The sequence below is a fragment of the Phalacrocorax carbo genome, chromosome 7 (genome assembly GCF_963921805.1).
Source record: "Phalacrocorax carbo chromosome 7, bPhaCar2.1, whole genome shotgun sequence".
Lineage (NCBI taxonomy): Eukaryota > Metazoa > Chordata > Aves > Suliformes > Phalacrocoracidae > Phalacrocorax > Phalacrocorax carbo.
The window spans coordinates 21,428,053-21,454,214 of NC_087519.1; the positions used below are offsets into that span (position 1 = coordinate 21,428,053).

Genomic DNA, 26,162 nt, shown 5'->3' on the forward strand with positions numbered 1-26,162 from the left:
ATGCAAATCTGCTTCAGACTCTCCAAGCTGCTCTCCCAGTGGTTCCCCCAGTGTCTGTTTGCCAGGCAACAACTTCTGTGTTCATTTGAAAGTGTTCAACTGATAGCAAGAAGCCTGCCTCTGTCTTCAAAGTGGATGGGCTAAGCACCAGGCTCTCGCATTGCCCCCTGAGAAAGCAGCAGCAGTACCAAGTGAAGTGCAGTAGATTTGAAGGTCCAACACCAGGTTTTAATGTGTATCTTTCTCCAGAACTGTTGAGTCTGAGCTCACAACTGAAGGGAAACTACAGCCTTTCTTTGCAGAATAGATTGTGGCAAACGTTTAACTTGTGAGCTAGCTGCCTGTATCTGATTCTGGTTAAAACCACTGCTGGGTAAGGATGATGGTGGGATTCATATATGGCAGCATAGAAGCTCACTGACTTGGGCAAAAGCAGCAGTCTGCAGAGCTCAAGTGATGCATGGAGATCTTCTAGAAAAAAAGGTTTATCACACAGAGGAACATAGATCCTTTGGGCCTGTCTACCTTAAGGTGAATTTCTGAGTTGGTGAAAAACCTGATACAGACATTCTTGCATCAGCTGAAACTAGGCGTCCGCTGGCTTCACTTGCCTTCGTGTCTGGCAGAAGCCGAAATGAGAATGCCAGACTGCGACCGCTTAAGGACACCCACAAGAGAGTTTGCACTGACATAACTAAATTAATTTCAAACAGATTTTAGTTAAACTAGTATAATTATCAAGTCTTGACAAGGTTTCTGTCTATTTTTGCAGATCTTCCCTCTAGAGTGGTGATTGCCACTGACAAATGGTATAATCTAACTCTGTTTAGCTAAGTCCACAGCACTTTGTTGAAGTGAACAGGGATTACTCTGGCAAAGCCAAAATATTCCTCAGGCTGTTAAACGTGTTGCGTATTTACTGACACCTCTAGAGTGAGTTCACTTTGTATTTTTAAAAAGGATGAGGACAATAGCTTAAACTGTTTTTGAAAGGCTTTGAAACACTGTCTAAGGAATAAATGTGAAAGGCCTGTAGTAGTTACACTCTAGACTAATTCTGATCACATTAAAATTGATGACATACCTGTGCAAAGCCACTGTAACTGTGGGAAGAATAGAGCCCTCAGGGTGCCTTTTTTTTAGGTTGTATTTTTTTTTAAAGAGTATTTGTGGGCAGTGTGATTGTCATGCAGAAGCGCAGCATTGCTCTGATGTATTCAGAGTCATCTGTTATATGCTAATAAATTAGCATCTGCAGCCACCATTGCTGCCTATCAAATCTGGGTATAAAATTGAGCTGTTTGATCTCACTGCCACTGAAGTGTGTCTGCATGATCATGGAAGATGCATATTATCCCATCTGTTTTTCTCAGACCCTCCATGAGGCTGTATGCTTCAAGGTCACAAAATGAATTCCACTGCAGACAACTGCCTTAGAGGCATCTTGCTTTGCTTTGTCACAGCATATAAAAATTTGACTCGAGAGTCATTTTATTCCTTCACAGCAGGTCATTTAAACCCCGTCCACACTAGGGAAATTGCTAACTCTGGCTCAGCTCCTTTAGTGATAATGGTTGCGCCAGTGCAGACATGTGGCTGCCTCTGTTTTCATTAATGTGTCAAGTCACTCCTCTCCAAACAGCATTACAAGACAATGGTTCAATCAACAGTAGCTGCTGGTGGCCAGTTTATTTTTGGGCTGCTGCTGCCACTTGACCAGATGGAGCTGTAACAGCTCCAGCCACAGTGAGATGTCTGGGGAAAACACCAGAGGTGGAAGGTGGCGCAATGTCCCAAGCACTGGCAATTCCTGCAGCTGGCATGCCCAGCCATGACCATGGCGGCGTGGCTGGAGGTGCTGAGCATCAGTCTCATCAACTGAAGTTTGTATCTGCCTTGCTTACACACTAGCTGCTGCTGCAAACCCGCCAGCTATTCTTGTAGTAAAATCTTTTGCTGGACTTGCCACATGCGTTTTCCTCAGAAATACACGTTTTTGTCTAATTGCCTAGGAAGAGAGAAAAATTACACAACTGCAAGTTCGATTTTGAGTGTAATAAAACTAGTTTATTTACACAGTAACATGAATGCCACAGAGTACACAGCAAGTACCACAGCAAACCAGAGTGTAACTGCCCCTGATCACATAGGAAGGCTTGAAGTTTATATACGTAATTTATATAAAAATGTGTAAATATTGATATGAAGCACCAGATAAAGCAATGCAACCAGGAATTCAAGATACAAATTACCCACAAGAATGGAGATAAACTAACAAAAAACCCCAAATAACAACACCAAAAATTTCCTTATTCAAGGGATTTAAAGAAATCCCATTTATAAAAGTCCAACCATTTTGGAACCCCTAATTTAAAAATAGATTTCCCTCTTCCCCCTTTTATTAAAAACAAGAACATATTCTTAAATGCTCAGCATAATTAAGTTTTAAAAGAAAAAAACCCAAGGATTTCAACTGCAAAACCTTCTAATACCAACAAGCCAAAGGACAAAGAAATATGTTTCAAGTCCTTTTTGAAGAGATGTTATTTATGAAATGACTATATTCACATTTACACACTCTTAAATATATATTATATATACAATACATAATATATATTTTTTCAAGCAAAAAGGGGCAAAGAATACTTTTGGGATACAAAAATTCATATACATACATATATATTAAAACATGCCTACACACTCATATATATATGTATGTATATATATATGAACAAATATTTCCTCTGTATAAAAAACTTCCAACCTCTTCTAAATCCCTGAAATCTTCCCCTTAGATTTATGAAAAAAAAAAACATTTAAAGTCTGAAGTAAAAATCAAATTCTCAAATTCTGTAGAGTGGTAAAATGCTTATGTACAGGTAAGTTGAGTATTGAATTTCCCACTGGCAACTCTGCTTGATCTGAAAGCATTCTGTGGTTTCCAACTAAATGCTGAGTGGAGCACCAATGCAAGGAGACTTAAGGAAATTATTTAAATTACATTCTATGTCTATTAAAAATCACCATCCTTCTAATACTGCATCCAGGTGAATAACAAAATCCATACAAATGTCTACTAGAAATTCTCTGCAACAGAGCAGTGGGAAAGACCTGCTTCTCCTTTTGGAGTTGAGGGTGCCCTAAAGAAATTCATCCCCAGTATTTCTTTTGACAAATATTTTTTTGTGCATTCCTCCCTTGAAATGTCTGGAATCCAGATGATTGTTTACAGAATATTTCCACAGGTGTATTTTAATAGAGGTATTTAGAATTCTGTTCTGCACTTTGATGTTACCTTACTGCGTAACTAAATCATCATCACATCTCTCTACGTGGACTGAAGGGCTCTGACTGTGCTCTAGGTTTCTCTGCTTCTACAGAGAAAGAGCTTAATTCCTGTTTGGGGAAAGGGGGAAAGCCAAGTGCATTAAAAGCTCTGATCCAATTTCCATTGTATTCCTCAGAAAAGTTACAATTGATTTAAATAAAAACAGGACTATTTAATTTATATTTACATATGAATTTAATTGCTATTACAAACAAAAAAAATTAGGTGGGGCATCTCAGCACAAGAATTGAGAAACAGATACATTTTATTTCAGCAGCAAATACTATTTTTACATGCTAGAGTTAAGGACCTACAGTGTGAAGCTGCTGAATAAATTCTCCAAGTAGCTGAACCTTAACACATGTGATTTATTTTAAAGAATATATTTTCCTCCCTAATATGTGGGAATTCCCCTGTGTTAAAATGTCAAGATGATCCATTCATACCTTGTGGGTGCTGCCAGGATGCGTGGAGCATAAAAGATTTAAGGTGGAACATTTCTGTAAATGCTACATGCATTCTTGTGTGTGGGCCAGCAACATGATACACTAGCTTGAGTTACTGAGTTCATCATGTCTGAATATTGGCAGGGAGACCAGGCTTCTGTGCTTGCATATTCCAGAGGCTCCAGAATGAAATTCTGGATTCCCTCATTCCTGAAAATTTGTAGGCGTGTTTTTACTAGTAGGTTCTCTTTATGTTCACCTGGTTATGCATACTGACTGGATCAGATCTGAAGTTTGAAAGAAAATCAGTGAATCAGCAATTCCCATTTAAGAAATACAAACCAAAACCATTTTCCATAACATCTCAGGAACAGTTTTTTAGGACTCCTGTTTTAAGAGAGGTTTGCACTTCACACCACAGAGTACGGTGTGCAGCACATCCACTACAACAGCAGGAGCAGCACATCTTACCTTCACCGCTTCTTTCAGACTAGTTAGATTCCTCATCTCCTAGAAGCTGAGTGTCTGCAGTAGATTGTCAAAGCAATAGGCTTCTTTTGATGCTGTGGTCAGTCTAGACCAATTGACTTGTTATCTACTTATTATTCTCCCTGTGCAGATCCCAAATTTGAAAGCCCACAATTTTGTTACTTCAGGTTTATGCTGTACTACAAGCAACTTAAAGGAACTCGTTCACATAAACTCCAAAACCAACTCTCACTGAATAGATCAACTCAGTATCATACAAAGTACACCATTTATTTTTGTAAGCTCTTTTGCATCTTAATGTGGGCAGTATTATTTCTAGGGCTATTATGAAAAGAACAAGATTTCCACCAACTGACCAGCTACATTTTCGTTTTTTGACAAGGCACTAAACATTGTGAATCCAATCACTCACTGTGCTCTCTCTATAACATTAGAGAGGTTTTTAATGGCTCTAATAGGATCAGAAACCACTCGTCATAATTCTTCAAACAAGCATTTGATTTTTCCAGAAATTAGTTTCCACTGAAAAAATCAGTAGAGTTCATGTTAAAAATATTTGAATGACAGCTTTCATTAATAGAAAAATATATATTTACAGTCAATACTGTTCTCTCAGATTTGCAGCTCTTCCTATTTCTTGAGCTCAACTGAAAGTGCGACATTTCTAAAAAAAATTCAAGATCTGTGCACATATTCAAGTAAATTATAACGTGCACAGCCAGGGGTTTTGTTCCTGTCATACACAGGATCCCAGTTACAAACAGAGCGGGTTTTTTTCCTTTTGCTTAGCAATTATGCTGTAGCATTCTTAGGATTTGTTTACAATCAGTTTAATGCATACATTCGTGGATATTTGTGTGGCACAATCTGTTGCCAGGATGGAGAACCACCACAGACACAGTTACAATCATCAGTTATGGGCATATCTGCAAAGTCAGCCTCAAGCTCCCCAAGGACTAGCTCAGGCCAGATTGTGTTCAACTACTTTGACCATTCTTTCTTTTTAATGAGAAAAAACCACACAAGATTACAAATTGCTAAAGTTTACCCAGTGCTGCACAAGAAAGAGATTGGTAGTGAACATCTATCCATGCTTGATTATACTGCAGTGCTAAAATGAGTATTGGTTCATCACAAAAGATACAAACTGAAATTAGATAGCTAGAGATACAAAGGCTTTGGACCAGCTGCATTAAATACATACGGTTGTAAAACATTCAAAATTCAGCTTTGCATGTGCGTGTTGACATGAAAGTGACACTGAGAACATGCGTCCGTAAACACGGAAACACATACTGGCTTCAAGGAATGAGCCCGCTGCAATGGAAAGTGGTCCAAGACTTGCTTGTACAGCCTATATGAGTTAGGTGAGAAGTTATGTGCGCACACGCAATACGGAACAAACACAAAACCAGACCACAAAGAACAGAAAGCCCTACTCGTAGCTCAACACATTGTGACTAATAGCTAGCAGATAGTATGCGAGTGACTTGTCATGCTCAGTGTATTTAAGCTATGAGAGCATTGCCCTCCTGCGTCCAGCTAAAGCAGTGCTGCACTGAACGTGTGTGATTCTTTGTAAAGGTTCTTCTACGAGCTGCTCAGCAGTAGTGTAGAAACTTTCTTTCCTGATGTAGTGGAAGTACCTCAACTACATACATTGCACTTGGGCTTTGAATGCACCGTCCTCTTTTTCTGCATCAATGCCGCCATCCTAACCTTTTTGCCAAAAAGAGAAAGAAAAAAATACATATCACATTAAAATATATTATCCTTATCCTTGCCTGATCCTTCACTGATACAGGTGAATCAAACAAAAGAATAATAATCAGAAGTTTCAAAAATATCTTTAGAAAGGTCACAAAGACAGTCTATATACTACAGCACAATCGATGTAGGCTTCCACACACTATTCAGCTTAGCTCTGATAGATGCCAGAGAAGAATAATACAGACATTTCAACCCCTCCAAATGTATGGTGTGATTCCAGAGCTAGTTGTGCTGACTTTAAGCCTGCAGGACTGTTTGTTCGGTTTCCATGCATCTGGTCCAAGCTGTATAAAGTGGCTATTTGTTTCAAGGCTGAAGTGAATCGATTCCTCACAGTTTTAACAATTAAAATGAAATATCAATCCATAAAAGAACACATGAATATCTGTGCATTTATGTGCCAGGAAAGTAAAGGAAGGGGCTGCAGATCTAGCATCAGGTAAAGGCTGGTGTGTAAAGTGAACACTGTAATGTACAGCTTTAAAAATACATACAAGAATTGCACATAGATCCATATGAGAGAAGCACAGGCTCATAATTAGGGCTGTTTTCCATCACTCAGTCAGAATATTCGGTATCACTTTTTCTCCCGCATCCAGATCAATTCTTCAGAGTGATTCAGGAAACAATTCAGAGCCTAGCAATACTGAGCAAAGATACTGCCTGTACAACTGCAGAGGTTCCATAGGAAATGGCTGTTAGGTCAGGGAAGGAAGTCAGCAGCGGCCTCTAAAAGTGAAAAGCTCCTTCAGGTTGAGTTTTTGAAGTTCTGTCTGCTTAATCCTCACAAATTCCTGCTCTAGTCCAAAAGTCTGTCTGCAATGCTCTTTGAGCTATTCTGACAACATTCCATTTTTAGGGTGTTGTCTACAGCAACATTAGAAAACACTATTTACAACAGACAAGAGATATGCAGCCAAACTCCGCTGTGGGAAAAGTGGATCATGATATTGTTAGTTGTGGCTGCCAAACTTAACAGCTCCCTCAATAATTAAACAACGGTGTTTTTGCCCCTTTGCTTTTACCCTTCAGACAACGGTGCCTGCAGTAAAAGTGTCTCCATGTGGCCTGTGAGCTACACACAGACAAGCTCTAAGCACTCCTATCTCCTGCCAACATACCAGCAGAGCCAATTTCAGTCCCACTTGGCAATATGGCACAAACAACAAGAGCAAACCAAAATAAAACAGAAGAGGTGGCTGTTATTTTCATCCCCCATTCATAGCAGTGATTGTCAGGGGTTATGTACGTCCTATCCATTTCGAGTCAGGCTTTAGTGCCTTTTGCGACAGAAGGGGAATTTCAGTTGCCCACCATGTGTTGTATTCTTCTTGTATAAACGTGGTCATAGTTACAGTGCATCAACAGTCCAGACTGGTGAATGTCATGTAGGAAATGGGATAGACAAAGTGTGCATATTCTGCTTTTTAATGCAGAAGTCTTAAGGTTAGGGTAATGGTCTCATTAAAGCAACATTGTTGAATCACGGATCGGTGGCTGGAAAGGATACGGGCAGGCAGTGAGTCAGAGGCAGAGAAGGAGGGAAGAGGACTGAACACAGATGCTTACTGCCCCAGTCAGCAAGGTAACCATATCCAGGGAGTTAAAATAGAAGGCGTAAAGTGTGAGAGAAAGATCAGAATCTGTTTGGTTGAGACCAAAGGAAAGAGGAGTCCAGCCCACCTGTGGGGGACTGACTAAGCTGAGAGCAAATTTTGCATGGTCTGTGGAATGGAAGCAGACAAGTGTTTCGTGGCATGGTGGATCATTCATCTCACATTTACAACTAATCCGTTTCTGCTTATGGTCACTGCTATTCACTAACCAATGCTACATATGGAAATGACAGAAACTACCCAGAAGAGGAGGGCAACTTGTTTACTGCAGTGGTAGAAATAGTGGTATCAAAGATTGCTCTCCTTTTCAGCTAGATATTAATCAAGTTACATACTGTCTGATCCAAATGCAGTCATGTGTATATGATCAGTCCCTAACAGGCCTGGCAAAAAAGTAAAGTTTCTGTCATATTGGGTACGGGATGCGATTTCTCCAATTAGAACCTATTTGCTCAGAGTTGCTGGCTTTGATATCTAGGCTATTTTTTAACACTTGTACAAAGTGTGAGCCCTAGGGCAGGCTGGAGTGAGGGCTGGGGTGGAGGTGGGGGGTGCTTCATGAAAAGCAACAGGCTCTACAAACTAGTGCTGCTGCATGATTCTCACAATGCGATGAAGCGAGTCTGTAGTGGCAAAAGCCAGATATTGACAACAAAGCCAGTCTTCCAGAATAACTCCACAGTCCCTGTCCAAGGACTTCTCTGCAAACTTGATCATCAGCAGCGTCCTTTTGATATCCAGCCAGTTCTGAAGTACAGCATCCCTCCGGGAAGGGTTGGAAGATGTACTTAGAGCATGGAACAAGTCCTCACGCGGACCCCAAAGCAAGCACTGAAGGATTCCCTTGGCTTCTGATATCAGGATCCTCTCGGAAGGGTTGGGATTCAGCAGGCAGCTGGCAAGTTGTTGAAGCCCTTGAGAGTAGAGGGAACGGCAAGGAATCTTGGGGAGATCAGCACGGGTATAGTCCTTCTCCTTCAGCTCTGGATTCTCATCAAAGGGATTGGGTAAGTGCAGCATTTCGTAGATGAGGATGCCAGTCTGGAACTCATCACACTTTTTGTACTGTGTTGCAGTGATGATTTCTGGAGCCAGGCGGGACTGATCCCGTAGGACCTCAGGATCCACCATATGACTCTTCTGCTTGGCCTGGGAGAAATTGCTCACTATTAACCTGGCTGGGCAAGCAGTGTTGGGACTGGGTTCCATGCACTCAGAGCTCAGAGGGCTGCCTCCTGGTCTGGAATGAACCAGCAGCAGGTTCTCTAACCGCAGATCACAGTGTGTGATATGATAGGGTTTCAGGTGCTCCAGACCCAAACACAGCTGTAAAAGGAGCAGACAGACCTGCCTCTCATATAAATCTGGGCTTTTTGCATGGCGGGGTGCAGATTCACGCACAAAGTCGGCCACCGTTAAGTATGGGACCTCCCGTGTGATGACCACAACACGGCTTCGTGGCTTGCTGATGGTCCCCTGGTTGCTTGAGCTGTCTTTCTGTGAAGCCTCTGTATTGGAAGAAGTACCTCTGTTCTTTTGCTCAGGCTCTTTCTCCTCTTCTTCCTGCTCTTCTTCTTCCACCTCTGATGCATCGGCATCCTCCCATGGAAGGAGGCGAACTGGCACTTCAGCAAGGAAATGGCCACAGTCCTGTTGGATGTTAAAGTTGATAGCCAGACTCTGCCGGATAGATAGGCTGTGATAATATTGCTGGGATTCCTTATCTTTGCTCTTGCAAATCTGGGGGAAGAAAATAAACAGATGTCACATAACTCTTAAATTTGAAATTCTTTATATTTTTTAAAATACATACCTTGTTGATGGGTATCCACACTCTAGACACAAGCACTGAAAAATCTTTTACTGAACTGATCTTGGCAGACTATCTTAAGGCACAAGAACAGTTTCCATCGGACAGTAAGCAACTGCAGACCAATATGTGTAAGCATCTCTCCCTGTGCATATGTTATTCAATGGAAAATACAGTTCAGGCAGGTGGTGCTTTTAGTCAGAATAACAGCTGATATATGGTAAATTCACAATGAAGCTTACTTTACAGTTACCTGCTTATCCATATGATTTTATCTTGTGTTCTTCCCTCAGCTTTGTGTGAAGCTTGAACATGATAAAAATAATCAATAGCAATAGGAGATACAAAGAAACATGCATAGAATATTTGAGGATATGATAAAACGATTGCACATGACTGAGTTAGCACGGCATAACAAGTTACCACCTGTCAGCTGAGTTAAGTGACTGGATGCACGCTCCTTGCCTGCTGTAATTGGAAACTGAAATCTATTAGCTGCAGCTGTGTCAAGCTAACACATCATGTCTGCAGTGAAGGGGGTATGTGCACACGGCAGGGGCTGTTGGCAAGCATACTTGCTGTGGCTCAGGTGAGGAATGGAAACTCATTAGAACATGGTACCTTAATTGCTTTCAATTATTTGTCAAGATCCTAAGTATATGTTTTTATTTTGCCATATATAGCTGTATTTTATTTCTGCCCAGAAATATCATGTTGATATGTAATCACCAAAGTAATTATCCTTATTAATTGTTTGCACTGCCATGACGACTGGCAGCTCCAACCCCCTTACAACAGCCACTGGACAACCTCTTTTAGGGTCTCTTTTCTAAGGCGTTTACTGATTAAAATTACAGCTCTACGATGACTCAAACGTGTTGACCTTTGCATATATACCTTAGCTCTACTGACTTCAGTGAGCTTGTTCAAAGCGTGTAAGGTTAAGTGTATGTTTTAATCTTTACAAGATTAGAGCCTAAGTATTCAGTTGGTATAATGCACCAACAGGTCTTAACTGCAAAGCTCAGAGGAAGAGAAAATCGAGAGACATCTCTCTTCAGATGAAGTTACAGCTTCCCTTAGCTCATACCTGAAAGCCAAGGAAAGACAGATAACTAAGGTTAGTAAAAGTCAGCACTAGTTCTACACAGTCACAACAACAAAGGAGCCCAGATCTCATACTGGCCCCAAGTATGAGATTAAGGTGACTCTTCTCCCTGTTTCTCATTTTTCCCCTTATGTGGTTAACAAACATATAGTTTAATGGGAATTTTTATGCTTGTTTATGATTGTTGATCAGAAAAGTGCATTGTCAGATAATCATATGAAAGTAGACACAAGTGGTAGCAGTATTTTCATTATCCTCCTGTCTTTGATACTCTGCATATTTCCATACTCCACAAGCATTTAAATTTCCCTACATATTATGTATACTATAGTTTAAACTGCCTGTTTATAACTGACATGCACAAACAAAGCATATCTGAAAAACAGATTTTCTAGTCAATTTTATTTAAGAGAGGAAAGCCACCATTTTCTGGAAGTGTTGATGGTTACCCTCTTTGTACAGTGGCTCTTGCCCGTTTAAATTTTCAAATATATTTTATACTGTTAGAGGTGAAGTGAGTTATCAATGGAAAGTCCTCCCCCTTCTCTCAGAGGTTACAAAAGTTGAAACAAATACAGTGAAAATACAGCATTAACCTTTGAATTATATATAAAAAGAAAATGTCAGCTGCTTGTCTCAGAGACTGAAGTCCCCAGATTTATTAAATACTTAATACTGCACAGAAGACAGAAGTAGAAAAGTGTTGTACAGACCCTACTGGCGTGTATCAAATCTGGTTGGGAGAACAGATATTAAGAAGAATAATTTTGTCTTCTATGCCCTTCAAGTCCATGGCCTTTTTCTTGTACAGCCAGCCATGGGGATAATCAATTCCAACTGCACAAAAGGTTCAGTGTGTTGTAATCCAGCCTTTAGTTTTTAAAAATACTTAACTGATCTAATAAAAAAATATAAACAAATTCTGAAATTAATTAAATAATTAATTAATTTTAAGGTCGAGCTTACTTACTTGCTGATAAGAAAAGTGCAAAAAAGCACCTGCCCGTAGCTATTGTACTGTATCTCATGTTACCCACAGAGAATTTCTAATGCCACCTGCCAGGTAGAAATGATATTCTATTAGGATTATGTAATCCACAGAGTATTTGCTTTTATAACAATACTTCTCAGTTTGGGGAATATAAGGCCTTTTTTAAAGCTTACGAAAAAGATTTCTCCTTGCCTATAGAAAAAGAAAAGGAATCGAAACTTATTCCTAGTTTCTAATTTTAGTCCTAGGCAGCCTCCTTCTCCTTCAGAAAAGGGCTCTCGAATTTATTATTGGAATTTCAGTTAAAATAATAGGAGATAGGCTCTGCACCTCTCAAAATCAGCCATGGTTCATTCATTTTAGAAAGCATTGCCAATCCTTGAGTCGTGAAAGCACTTTCAAAGGTCTCTGTGGATGTGGTAATGCATCCTTCTAATTTGGAAATGACTGGCTGTGCACATCTGCACAAAAAGGCGTTCAATTATTAGGGCAGAGTATGCTGCCTTTGCACCCATTCCCTTTTCCTCTGAGCCAGCAGAATTGGCCTGCAAGGTGAATCTGACCTGTACGTTGCCAGCTGGATCGTTCCTAAGAACTGCCTTTCCAACCTACTAAAAACACCCCAAGAGAGAGTTGTCCCTCTCTGTCTTCTCCTTTCTCTTTTTCCCTGCTGTTCAATCCTAAATCTATTTTACTTCAGATTAAACTGATAGCCCTTCTCCTGGCTGATATTACAAAACATTGATTCCCATCCTTTAGCATTACACCTTTACACTTGGGAAAATGTCTCTTCATTGTTTTCTTTTCTAAAATAACCAGCCCTCATTCATCCTATCTTTATTCCTAACCCTCTGTTCTTGCTCTCTTCTGGATTCTCCCCGTTTATTACATCTTTCTGAAAAGTGGTGTCCTATAATGAACACAGTATTCCTGTTAAGACCTCTCCAGCACCAAGCAGAACAGAGCTTTATATATAAGGATCCTTGTAATACTTCCGAGGGTGAACAAGTCACATTAACTTCATTGTTACTGTGGTTCAATGGAAGCCTTCAGAGTAGTGTCCACTCTAAAGTCTGAATCCACAACAGAGCTAAACTTTCCCCAACGTTAGTTTCTAAATACGAGTTTTTTGTTTCGGACTCCTCAGTACATCAACAAACCAGAAATTAAAGCCTAAACAGTATGATTAAAATCAATACTAAAAAATGACTGCATTAATGAAAACAGTTTTTCCCTCCTTATTCTGCTGTTACAGAAGATAACCAATAAAGAAAAAAAATTTATCTCTAATCCCACAAATGGCCAATAGTGATGGCTTTTGGACACTTCTCTTGTTTGTATAGGGGTACATGAACATGCCTACAATATCTAAAAAGACAAGAGAGCTGTGGTCTGATTAAAGATGTATTTTCTGCTTCTTGCTTTTTGTTTACAAACAACATGAAGCCAGAAGTGGAAGAGCCAGCTGGGTTATTTAAGGCTGATTAAATTGCTGCCTATACAAAGACTAAAATTGGTACACTAGATACTTTGTAACTGACAAGGGGAGTGGAAAGCTAGGCTGTCAAAAATGAGTATGATGACAAATTGGACGCCTGTCTGAATTCACAGAACAGTTTCTAAAAGACAGATCTGCAGTAACCCGATGTTCCTGTAAGCATCTGGCTACTCTTCAGAGTTTTGCTGTGAAATACAGCCCGTTGAGTCCAGACAAGTCCGGGGGTTTTAGATTGCAGAGTTCAGCTTCTGATTTACCAGTATCTTACTAGAATGGGGGAAATGTACTGAAAAGCAGTGGAGACAAAGTAAGTTTTCTTATTGATCTGTTCAAAGATGGTTTATACATGTAAATTTTATTTATTGATAAACTTGTACTATTTTATAATTTTCTGAGTTTCAGCTTCTACTCAGAATTCTATTTTGTACTACCGTTCTGCAACAGAGCAGTGAAGGCTAGTGTTTAATACTATTAATGGGTAATAACGCTTACCCTAGCATTTATATTGCAATAACTCCACTATCACCTAGAACTATTGTCTTAAACAAGATTTAGAACTTTGAAAATGGTTTGAGTCATAGCAAGTTATGCAACCAAAGTCTGTATTTGCATTTGAAAAGCTTTAGGAAACAAACTGTGAAATTTGATGGCCTCATTAGCAAGTATTTTAGACTGCTTGTGATGAATTGCTAAATGAGCAGATACAGAGCTTCTTTTCTGTTTGTGGCAGTTAATGCTATGTCAAAACTGTAAGTAAATACACAGCCCAGTTTTCTTTGCATGATTTTTAAAGCTTTTGTCTGTTCCAGTCATCTACTCTAAAAAAAATATGCAAATCTTGTTGCCTTTTTACATATATAGTATGTTGATTCCTTTTTTTGGGCATAGGAAAAAGGTGAAAATACTTTGACTAGAACACCGACAGAAAGTAGCATCAGTCATTCACCATTTGCTTTAATGAAATACGATCAGCTAAGCTATGAAGATATGGTATGTGATAACAGCTGAAAGAAAGGTGTTGATAAGGGCTTGGCAAGCCTTATTTCTAAAGCTGATAAAGAGCTGGTTGTTCAAAAGATGAAGCAATGTTGGTAAAAAGCCTGTCCATATGATGCAAGAAAGCAATGAGAAAAAAAGGAGAGATATGAGTAGGAAGGAATGGAATGTTTCCATCTTCCTTTTCACTGGAATGCACTGTCATCCTATATCTTTTCTTCAGTGCATCCCTATGAACTAACCTTCCATCAATTTTATAAGGACAGGATAGATTTCTTTATATCCTGCCATTTTGATTTTCTCCCCACCCCTGCCCTGCCCCCATCCCTAAGAGGCAAGATTTTAATGTTTCAGAGCTTCAAAACTGTTCTGCATTAGCTTTTATTTTTCCTTTATGAGTCCAGTAGCCTACTGTGCCATCAGCTGACTTCCAGTTTACCAGCAGGGAATCTCATTTCCACTCTGTCCTATGCATTTTACAGGGTGTCAGTGAACTTAAAGTACTATGAATATTGTGGGAAATGAATTTAACAAGTGCTGAAAATGAGAAACACAGAAGATCACAAAGACTGCACCATCTGTGCTACTTTGTTGTATTGCACAGAGGGACAACTGCAAATGAAATTCTGTGTAGAATGATAGCTTGCTAATCCCAAATTGATAGCTTGTTCTTGGCACAACCTTGTTTTCCAAGAAGGCCGGTTTGATCTCTGATTGACCTCATTTTCTTGATCTGGCCTTGGAACAGAGCTTTGACTTTTTAACGATGTGCCAAAATACAGAATCCTATGCTGCTGTGACTGAACTCGGAATGGGCTAAAAGTTTAACATAGATAGCTTTATTTTGATCCGAAGCATGAAGTTCTGCGGGGACCTTTAATAACACTTCTGCCAAGAAACTCCACCAGGAAACTAAACTACCAAAAAACCACCTTAGCACACTGTGACAAACTAAACATAATTAGAAAATAATTGTCAGCTGCAGCTGGGAAACTGCCAGCCAAATTCAGCCCAATACTATTTACTTCCGCGTTGCTCTGTTTTATACCTGGGACAGGAACCTTAGCAGAAATCCTCAAGTTTTACTGCTAGAAGAACAACTGCTGCCCTGCAGCAATCAAAGCAATAAACTTTAACTGCTCCTTTTGAGCTGTCTGCACCTTTGCAATTCCTGTTATCCTGCCTGAACTGCATTGCAACACGTCCCTGTGGTCAGAACGCACATGCTGCAGGCCACAACCCTGCTGGTTTTTTACGTCTGTATTGTTCCGTGTGGACTCTGAATCATGATTTCTATGCGTCTGTCTATGATTTTGTACAGTGATTTCCTTGAGAGTTTAATACTGAAAGTGGAAGTAGTTTACATCACTGACACCGTAATTATGTTGCCTAACCATTATTCATTCTGAGTAATCATTTTTTTTAAATAAAAAAGATTCCTGTCATATCACTGCCTTAATCAGTCTGCGTAGGGATGCTAAAACTGAACTCATCCAATCTACTTTGTACAAAAAGGTGGTTAAAAGCTGCTGCTTTTACTTTAGTGTAACCTTTCCACTACATATCTGGAATTACTGATAAGACTGTGGTTTCAGGGAAATGTTTATTCATATTGTCCCAGATCTACCAACCACCTAGAAGATGGTACTGCACTTAGTGAAGGAAAAATACCTCAGGGACTAGAATTTTACGGAAACCTTTCTTGTAATGGAACTTCTATTTTTTCCATTTGGAAAAGTAGTTTCCTGATCATGACTTATTTACTGCTTTTATTTATAATGTTTCAGTCTAAATACTTTTCATGTGGCTTCCTGTAGCTTTTTTGCACAGGATGTTTACTAGCAGATTAGGTGAGAGTGAAACAAAAAGCATAATACAGTGGTTTGAAACAACACACCCCTATAAATAATGTTTCCTCTAACATCCACACCAACAGGACAAGCTGCGCTCATTCTCCATCAAATTTATCAGAGCATCTTTTGCTGGTGATACCACCTGAATATAAAGGTGCACCGGTACATTCATCTGCACAAAAGGTTCATTCTTTGAAATTCTCAGCAGTAGTCAAATGGTTAAAGTCTAATTTTTAACAGTGCTTTTGTAATTCTATGTTTCGGGATATAATATTAAAATGTAATATTTTTTTTACTTATGCTTTAAGACCCAACACCATTTCGTGGTGAATCTTGTTTTCTACAAAGATAATAATTAAAAAAATCTCATTATCACATTTTTCCTCAAATCTAATACTAAAATCATAGAACTTAAGAAGTGTCTGAATTGTTGGCCAGTGTTGCTTGGGTAGTTCTACAAAACTCAAGAGAGCTACACAAATTTACACTGTCCGAAGATGTGGCTCCATATACACTTTCAAAGTGTATTTCTATGACTTGATCAGAAATGACAGCAAGATTCTCTAGGCACACCAGTAATTTTAATCTCACTATTCTTGCCATCCTGTTTTGGGGACAAGGGATTTAAAATGGCAGGAATCCATAGCTTATTTGTTGGAGGTAGATGTTTATGTAATTTGTCTCACACAAAAAATATCCGTGATAGTAAAACTGGTATATTTGTTAAAGACAAATTCCCCACATAACTGCATAATATAATAGCAATCTGTTATGTGACTTTGTACAGATCTGATCCTGGACCGATGACTTATAAGTGAAAGATCAACTTGGGGCAAATGTTAAGACCAAGTTGAAATTTCCTGTAACTGATTTTAGGGGAACAAAAATCCAGTAACCACAGTTTAAACAATGCTATATAATAAATATATTAGCACAGAGAATGCAGCAATAAAAATAGGCACCAAAGAAACACACAACTGAAGAGAGCCCAACTTAGCTGAACACATAATACTTAAGATATGCAAAAATAAAAACGACAAGACAGCAGTAGTCCCGTATGTTGGTCCTGCTTGGCTGTTCAAGAAATCAGAGAACACGTGTAGTGAGAGTATCTTCCTGGATCACACTAAGTGCTAGGGAGGGTTTTTTGAAGAGGAACTTCTCCTCTCATTGTAACAGCACAATAGCTCACAGACGCTTCCAGCTCAAGGATATTTTATGGATACTTCACTCTCAAGACCATCACACCTAATGTAATACACTGCAATAATTTTTGTTAGTCTCAGACCTATTTTTAGGACATCTGAATTATGAAAGAAAAAAATATAGCACATATATGACTATGCTACATTGCTGTTCTATCTTCTCAATGGCTTTCTACAAGAGAAACGTATTTAGGAGGACAGTAGATAAGAAAACAAGTACATAGGTCTTGCCTGCCAGGGAATACTTTAAGGGCATATCCATACTGTGCAAAGAGGAATCACATTAGTGATAACCCAAACCTGCCTATAGAGAAAATACCACTTTGGGTCCTAGAAGCAACCATTTTTGCATCATTGTATTAAAACCAAAAAAACCCAAACTGAGTAATGCCATACTGTTGATTCCGCAACCAGAGTAGATTGCCAAATATATTCATGGTCTGGTTCTTGGCTGTTTTGCACTACTGCATGTAGAATCCACAAGACATCCCTATTTCATCTAACATCTTTTCGAAAAGAAGTCCTTGATAACTTAAGAAATGTAAGTGGTTATGCCACAAATCTGCCTTAGAAAGATGCATTTTCAAGTTTCAGAAGAACATATCAGTTGCACTAATCTTACCTTTTATTTTTTTATGTCTTTCTTGTAAGCAATCATGCAGGAGTGGTAACATTTTGTTCCTGTAAAGCACCACCCTTCTGAGAATGTCAACACACTCTATAAGGAATAATCGATTAGGGCTCACACACCTGCCTTGGGTAATAAATGTTTTTTCTCTGTTTTAACAAGGAGGAGTCAGAAGTTCAGTGATTTATTCAAGGTCACACAGGAAATCTGACAGAGCTATGAGTCTTAGCTGTCTTTCTCACTGACATCCTACCAGATAAGCACCAAGAACTTTGAAGATGCAGCGCTCAGAAAGAATTACCTATACAAAAGTCCATAAAGTGACAACATCTAGTAAGAGAGCTGCCAACTATTCATTAATATATTAGCAGTAAATCTAGCAAATCTTATTTCTTTTATGTGTTACCTGAAGAATCAACTAGACACAAATCAATTGCTTGTTTAGTAAAAGGCCACACAACTAACACTGACAAGTTCCACTTTTTTAAAATATAGCTTCTAAAGCAACACTGATGGCTAGACAGAGCTTTTGAAAGGCCCATAATGAACACTGGTGAAAACATAAGACCTTGTATGAGAACATAAAGATATATTAGCCTAGAATTTGCATTTAAAATTACATGGCTCTGAATGTGGAGAACTTTGAAACCTCTTTCCTAACTAAGAGTGATGATTTAGTATAATCTGCATGCAGATGAACCAAAGGATTTTGTTACTGCAAGTTTCCAAAAAACTGTTGACACATGTTAAAATCATACAGCTTTTCTTCAATATTTCATTAAACAATGACCACGGTGAAGAGTGAGTTGAGTTGACTTTGTTTGGATGATTTTGGAGCTGCAATAGAAACAGATGAAACTTAAACAGCAGATACCAATGCCACACGTTGTTCTCGATGGAAGGAAGAGCATGTATCTTGGGAATCTGACTTTTCACACAGTGCTGCTGATGCACTTAACATTTGTAGGACCTATCACTGCTGGGTGTGTTGCAGATTATGGTTATTGTCGCTACATTTTGTCACTGATGTCTAGGGTTACCACTTTTCAAGCCCCCCCTTACCTTGACTGCATAACTGTTGAGAGGATCTTTTGCATAAGAAGCTGGGTAGTACACTGCATCACCTGCCTCGCAGCATGGTTTGTCACTGGTTAGCCTGAAATCCGACCAGCTGTCCACCCCGAATCGCAACTGGTCTTTCTGTCCAGCCATGAACAAGTCTTCACATTTAAGTGCCAGCTTCTTCAGTGAATCTGCATGAAGGCTTCGGATTTTACCTACCACCTCTTCTCGGTTTTCAATTCCTCGATAAAGTGCTTGCCTTTGCGGCTTCTGGACACCTTTGCCCTGCTTAGTCTGCGAGATGCGTCTCCCCATTAGAGACTCCATGCTATTGGAGCACTGGTCCTTAATACTGATAGTGGTTAGGCTGGAAACACTGTTAGTTGCTGAGGTGGTTGCCCTTAGTTTTTCTGTAGGCCTGTCCAAGGAGTCTCCTGACTCATTGTCCAGTACCTTGAGCTCCAGGCTGACTGAAGAGCAGGCGCTGCTTGCTTCCCAGTTGGTGTCAATGTCATAGGTGGGATTGGCCACAACGCACACGTTATTCTCCAGAGCCTGCTTCTGGAGATCTCTGGGAGTTGGCTCTGTGTTAGCTCTCAAAATTGTTTTCTTTGGCAGTGGAGGTGGTGTTGGCTGTAAGTTGTTCATCGTCTCCTGGTCTAATAGTCCTCCAAAGGCAATGGCATCATCCAAAGCTCCCTTTGGTTGCCTCGGCTGTTTCGGAGGTATCATGGCTGCTCTAGACTGTCCTGTGTAGTAAGAAGATAATAGTAATAGTAGATTAAAGTACTTTACATCTGCTGCTCATATTTGCACTCTTCAAAGAAGTTTAAGGCAAAAAAAAAAAAAAAAGCTAACTAGGACCTGCCCCAAATATCTGAAGAAAACCTAAATACATATCTGAAAAGATGAGCTAATTAGAAAGCAAAAATGACTAAATCAGCATCACATATGTATCGTCACATACAGCCAGTCTTTATTTGACCCTGGTCTATATATTAAAATCACATGGGATTAATGACAAAAAGTGCAAAGAAAGACCAAAAGTCAATTTTGGCACTCTGGCCAAATTCTAGTTTCAGTAATTATACCCAGCTTCCTGTAATTCCTTCTGCAGTCAATTGACTATAATGTTATTCTTTACTTGCTATTCAAATGTGCTAAAACTATGATTGGATGCTGTTAAGTGGCTTTGTGTACTGTTTCTCCGAGAGGTGCGTTTCTCTGGCAAGTAAGGTGTTCTTTTTTAATATATCCTTGTAATAGTCTGTAAAGCCCTTGGGATCCCTTGAATTTGAAATGTGCTAAAGAGGCTGAAGGCATTATTTCAGAAAGTAAACCAGAAAACTTTAGACACAAATAATATAACTTAGATACTTTGGCAGTCACATCGAAAAGACAGGATTGCTCTAGCAGGGTCACTAGGTGAAAAGAAGGAAGTTAAGCCTACATTCACTCAAACTGACCAGTGCTTTCAATGAGAGTAGGATCATTTTGAGATTACAAAAACAAAAACGTTTTTTACCCTACAATTTAAAACTTCCCTCACCCCCCTAACTTCCTCTAATACCTCTCCCTTACTCACTTGCCATGGGTACATTTGTTGGCAATGTTATTTTCATAGATAACCTGACCTAGATTCAGTTGAGATTCCAAATGGCAGGTTACATACACGAAAGCATGGGATTTCCACTGACAGGCTGGTTTCAAACATTCCTGTGCTTCTATGGAAAATAAACTGTCATGTGTTTTATAACTGCCAGAGTCCTTGGAAATGAAGAATAAATAAATGACAATAATATAAGAGACTATAAAAACAATGGACAATACAAATGACCAACTCGCTGCTCAGGGGCAATTAAACAGTTGTTACTCATATCAAAATGAGATTTTTCACTCAATAATCAACTGCTATATTCAGAGAAATTATTTTATAAGTTTTCTACTACTCCTGTGAGGTTCATTAACTATCATGGTAAGGTAGGAAGCCAGTTTTCATAGTTGCAACATAGCAGACATGAAACGGATGCTCTGCATAGTTGCAGCTGAGCATCTTTTCTGATAAAGGAACAGCAAGTAGGAAAACACTATGACTGTTTGACTCTTTAGAACACGTGCTGAATCCTTGTAAAGAGAGGACTGAACTGGAACACCAAAACAAACCAGGAGGATCTCAGATTCAGATTTGAATTACATCACTTTGGTCCATAATTAATAATAAATTACTTTGCAGTCTATGAAAGGAAAAAAAGATAGCTTCCTTTACACTTTAAGATACGTTGTTACTTTTTTTTTGAATACTACAGAGTCTAATTCTCTTGGCGAGGATGCACAAAAACCTGGAATGCTGGGTTAGAATGCTGAAAGGGACTTCCTAATTTCAGAAGATCAGAGAAGACTGTATTTTCAAATGTATCCACAAACAGAATAGCCTTGGCTCTTCAATTCTTAACAATTTTCTTTGCAATAATTCCAAGGAGATGACATCACAAATTAAGGTTATATCTTTTGCTTTTGTTTGAGCTCAAGAAACGCTCAGAAGAGCCTTATGGATTTTGTGATAATCCTGGATATTGCAATGTTTAAAAACTGCATTTTGAGCAGGAAATTCCATTAGCTTTGTACATGCCTGATTGTCAGGGAAGACTGCATAGGACCACTCCCCTGGGTCACCACTTTTTAGCTCCCACAGAATAAAATTGTTCAAAGGCTAGAAATATTGGAGAATCCCTGCATATCTTTCTCAAATCATTGTCAAGGTTGCTTAAAGAAATTTTGTACCCAGGGGACCCTCCATTGCTCCCTTCTGATCTTGGTATTGCAGTGAGCGTGCTCTACAATAGCAGCTCTTCCTCTCACCATTTGATATGCTGCAGCATGTAACACTGGTGCCAGCTGAGCAGTACAGGAACTTTGTCAGAAAGGTACCTTTTGCAGAGATGAAGAGCGGCATGATTCAGAGTCAAAAGCAGAACTGATGTCTGCATGGCAGACAGACACGTGCCAGGGTCTTTTACTTAATCCTGAGACAAGTTCATTTCTACTTTGTATCCAATTTTCTTACTCATCCAAAGGTGTAGTCTTCCACAATTGATTACTCTTACAAAATTTGTGACCTATGTACTTCTCCCCCTTGCAACATTCTGTGTTAAAGATCACTTGCCTATTTTCTCATTCTTGCCCTCTTCCCCACTGCGCTAAAATAGCCTAACTGCTGGGGTTTTGAGAAAGGCTACTATTTCAGGAGGCAGTTTCCTAATATGCATTGCTTGTGTGACTTACTAATGCAAGGACTGCACAGATGCTTGAGGGAAACAGCAAGAAAACAAATGAGACCAAGATGCACATCTCAAGCAGTTGCAGCAGAAGCCCTCTCCAAGAAAGGTAAGATTTATAACAGCGTTTCTTCTTGATTCTCCTCTTTTCTGTCTGCTCTAATGGCCCTGTCCTCCAGAAGCCACTCAATATAGGAAAGAGTGTTGTGACTGCAACCAGCGACTTTCGCTAGTTGCTGCTTTTGCATAGCTATTGGAAATGTGACATGAAAACATAATTGAAGACGGTTTTCATAACCAGAAGTTGTCTTTGCAGATGTCTGGTGGGGGTGGCAGGATCCAGAGTACTGCATGTACAAGTCATTATGTAGTTACTTTTTCAAGTATTCTTGTCTGAGGAAAATGAGTTTGTGAAACTTGTCAAGTTACAGTATAGTTTCTCCCCACATGAACACATTTTCCATATTGAAATCTATCCATCTGTAATACATTTTTTAAAAGCTTCATATCTGGACTGTTTTTATGCTGCGTTCTTAACACTACATTTCTTTCATGCCCATTGGGCCAGTTGTTCCAGCTCAGCTTTCCCCAAGCATGGTGTGATACTGCATGACCCACATTTTAAAAAATTGTCTAGGAAAAAAAGGGTTGTCTTAAATTTTGTCCCTGTCAAAGGCCCAAGAATCTTCCTTTGCACACAAGTACTGGCAGAGTGTTTGCTTCTTTTTCTTGCCTACCATTTTCTTCTCCCCTTGCATTCTTAAAGCCCATCATTTCCTTACCTGTGGCAGACTCTCCAACATTACAAGGTTCAGCCTGAGCTACACTCTAGGGAGGCAAATAAAAAGGAGGAACAGGCACAGTGCTAGGCTACTACTTACAGAGATCTTTGAAGTGGCTTCCAGACTGTTCAAAGACAGAAAAAATTAACTCTTCATACAGGGCAGCTTTCTAGACAGTTTTAAGTAATTCTACAGCTGAGTAACATCTCCCATTATAGAACCTCACTACACTGTTTAAATATTAAGTCTCCAGACACCATGCAGAGTTCTGAAACTCTCAATCAGCCCTAAAAAAAGCATTTAAATTTTATTTTTCCAGGTAACTGGTATATCATCAGTCTGTGCTTTGCAACCTGTTTATGTTAGCTCATTAAACTATCAAATCTGACACACTGAGCTCAGGTTTAATTCAAGTTTATATTCCATACGCATGCTTTTGTTAATGACATGCATAATTATTGTTTAGATTTCTTGATAGTCTATGTATCTTTCTTTTTTGCTTAAACCAGATCAGCAGTATACAATTGTCAAGAAATTTCAGAACTGTGAAGGATAAGGTTTCTTTAATTGGGAAAACAACTAACAGTGAATTAGGCAAGCCAAGTGGGTGACACGCTGCATGCTTCCATCTTCCCTTGAATAGAACTATTCCTGAGATGTATACTGCTCTACAATACGTAACATATGTTAGTCCAATATGCCAATGACAGCAGGCTTATATACTTTCTCCAACCTCATTTTACTCTTGACATGGTAATCTATCCTACAGCCTCCTTTATTCTTGAAAGCATTTTTCTGATTATACGCCATTACCATCTCTCATCCAAGTATAATGTTCCTTGCAGGAAGACGTGATTTAGAAAACAGAGCTGAAAACAATGTTCTCATATTCACAGTAGTAGCTAGGCTATTGCCATGATTACTAACTCTGTTCTGAGTTTTAGTGACCATTATAGTACTCCTTAATCCCCTAGTGCAGGGATTTAGATGAACAAACAGGACCCAGAGGGCTCAAATGGCCAAAATGACTCTCACCTCTGCCATTCACCAACTTATCACATGAGTTTGACAAAAATTACATGTTTTGCATTGCCAAGAACAGCAAAAATTAATAATCATGCATGTACACCATGGGTAGCCAATCTTCCAAGACCACATCTATCAAAACCCCAAGAGAACTCAAATCAAAACTGCATACTCTCTACAATGGAGACCAGCAAGAAAGACGAATTCCGAGCGGCTCTTATGTGCCTGCAGGAAACCCACTGCAAGATAGGGGTGGGCTGATCACAGAGCTGGATCTTGGAGTGGTCCAACAACGCTGGCTTTGGCAGCCTCTGCTGACCTGTTTCTCCCCACAGCCAGGAATGGAGTCAGATGTCCCAGTAATTCCCATGTCAGTACCTCCCCATCTCACGTTACTAAATCCAGTTACAAAGCCTGATGAAAGTACTCACTAAGTAAAATCCCCAGGTTGGCCACCTCCACTGTACAAACTCCCCTCTCTACCCTTATCCTAGTACTCTTTCCCGGCCCCTCCCCATGTACTTGGATATGATCATCCTTTGCAATCTGCATTTTTATTTTAATACAGAGCCAGGAAAAGATTTCTCTATATAAGTAGCAGATCAATTATACTGATCTTTAATACCAATACAAAATACATGACTCCTTAATAAGCTCTTACCCTGACTGATAAAAATAACCAAACCATGGAATGTGTAAAAGTATCTTCCAGTCACTGCAAAAGCAACCAGCATACTTCACATCCCCAGTTCCAACAAACGCGGTACATGTACACCACTATTTTATAAAAGTATTCAGTACACAGATTACATGAACATGATCATTAATCCTGTATCACACTCAGTTGTTTACACACTTAGTTAATTTAACAGATAAAAATCTTACCAGAATGATAATATATACACAGAAAGAAAAGCTAACATTTGTTAAGTAACATTCATGATGCACCTCCAGTTTCTCACCAATAGTTTGAGACCGTGCACAGACCTATAGGAAGTTGGGCTGCAGGCACTAGATAAATAAAACTTCAGACGCCACAGCTTCTCTGCCTTGGTGACTTGCCAGGTCTTGCTACCCATCCCCCATTACACCAGGCTAAAGATATTACCTGTACTAATTATATATTATACAAAATGCATCAGACTGATACTACAATCACTGTCTGTTACTGAACACTCGGTTTTAGTCAACAATGGTTTCATTACCTTATTTAAGCCTGGTCTAACTTATTGAGGCAATACACCATGGCAGATGCTATGGTTTGAGATTTTTTTCCAATGTCAGCAATCATAAATCCTAGAAACCTAGCCTCCTTTTTTCACCTTGTCGTGGTTTAGCCGGCAGCTCAGCCCCACACAGTCACTCACTCCCTCCCCCACTGGTTGCTGCATACCGAGTCAGTCATTGTTCCATCACTGCTGCACTTTGCTTGTTTCACAGTTTATCTCCCATGTGTTGGGAGGCTCGTACTCTGATATCATTGATACAACACAGAGGTGACAAACAATATTATATAGCAGTTCGCATTGTGCTATTCAGTTCATTGACTGTTTTCGCCCAAAATCAAATCCCCCTGAGGCACACATCGGATTTCTCCATCCTCCCGCATCACCCACCAAGTGCACCCAGGTCCTCGAGCAAAAGCAGTCCCACGAATGGGTTTGCCTTTGCCTGAGGCAGGAATAACCCAGACTGTGTTCCCCAGCATACTTTTTGCGTGCACTACAGGGACTCTGTCCCCTTCCACAGTATGTAGGATTTCTGACTGGGCAGGGCCAGCTCGATTGGCAGATCCCCTCGTGTTGACTAACCAGGTGGCTTTTGCTAAACGTGTATCCCAGTGCTTGAATGTTCCACCCTCCATCGCTCTCAGTGTAGTTTTTAACAGTCCATTGTATCGTTCAATTTTCCCAGAGGCTGGTGTGTGACAGGGGATGTGATACACCCACTCAATACCGTGCTCTTTGGCCCAGGTGTCTATGAGGTTATTTTGGAAATGAGTCCCATTGTCTGACTCAATTCTCTCTGGGGTGACATGTCGCCACAGGGCTTGTTTTTCGAGACCCAGGATAGTGTTCCGGGCAGTGGCGTGGGGCATGGGATATGTTTCCAGCCAGCCGGTCATTGTTTCTACCATTGCAAGCACATGGCGCTTGCCTTGGTGGGTTTGTGGGAGTGTGATATAGTCAATTTGCCAGGCCTCCCCATATTTATATTTCAGCCATCGTCCCCCGTACCACAGAGGCTTTACCTGCTTCGCTTGCTTGATTGCAGCGCAC

The 26,162-nt window shown here is 39.7% G+C and overlaps 1 protein-coding gene across 4 annotated transcripts in view; it reads right to left on the reverse strand.

Moving 5' to 3' along the window:
- Nucleotides 1-2,045: 2,045 nt before the first annotated feature.
- Nucleotides 2,046-26,162, reverse strand: part of PEAK1 (pseudopodium enriched atypical kinase 1) — a 130,476-nt gene continuing 106,359 nt past the window's right edge. For all 4 annotated transcript variants that reach the window (XM_064456764.1, XM_064456765.1, XM_064456768.1 and 1 more), the window contains 2 exons: nucleotides 18,801-19,549; nucleotides 2,046-9,389 (listed from right to left, as the gene is read on the reverse strand). In XM_064456764.1, the coding sequence (XP_064312834.1) occupies nucleotides 8,232-9,389; nucleotides 18,801-19,549 (1,907 nt within the window). In that variant the 3' untranslated portion in view covers nucleotides 2,046-8,231. The remainder of the gene's footprint in view (nucleotides 9,390-18,800; nucleotides 19,550-26,162) is intronic.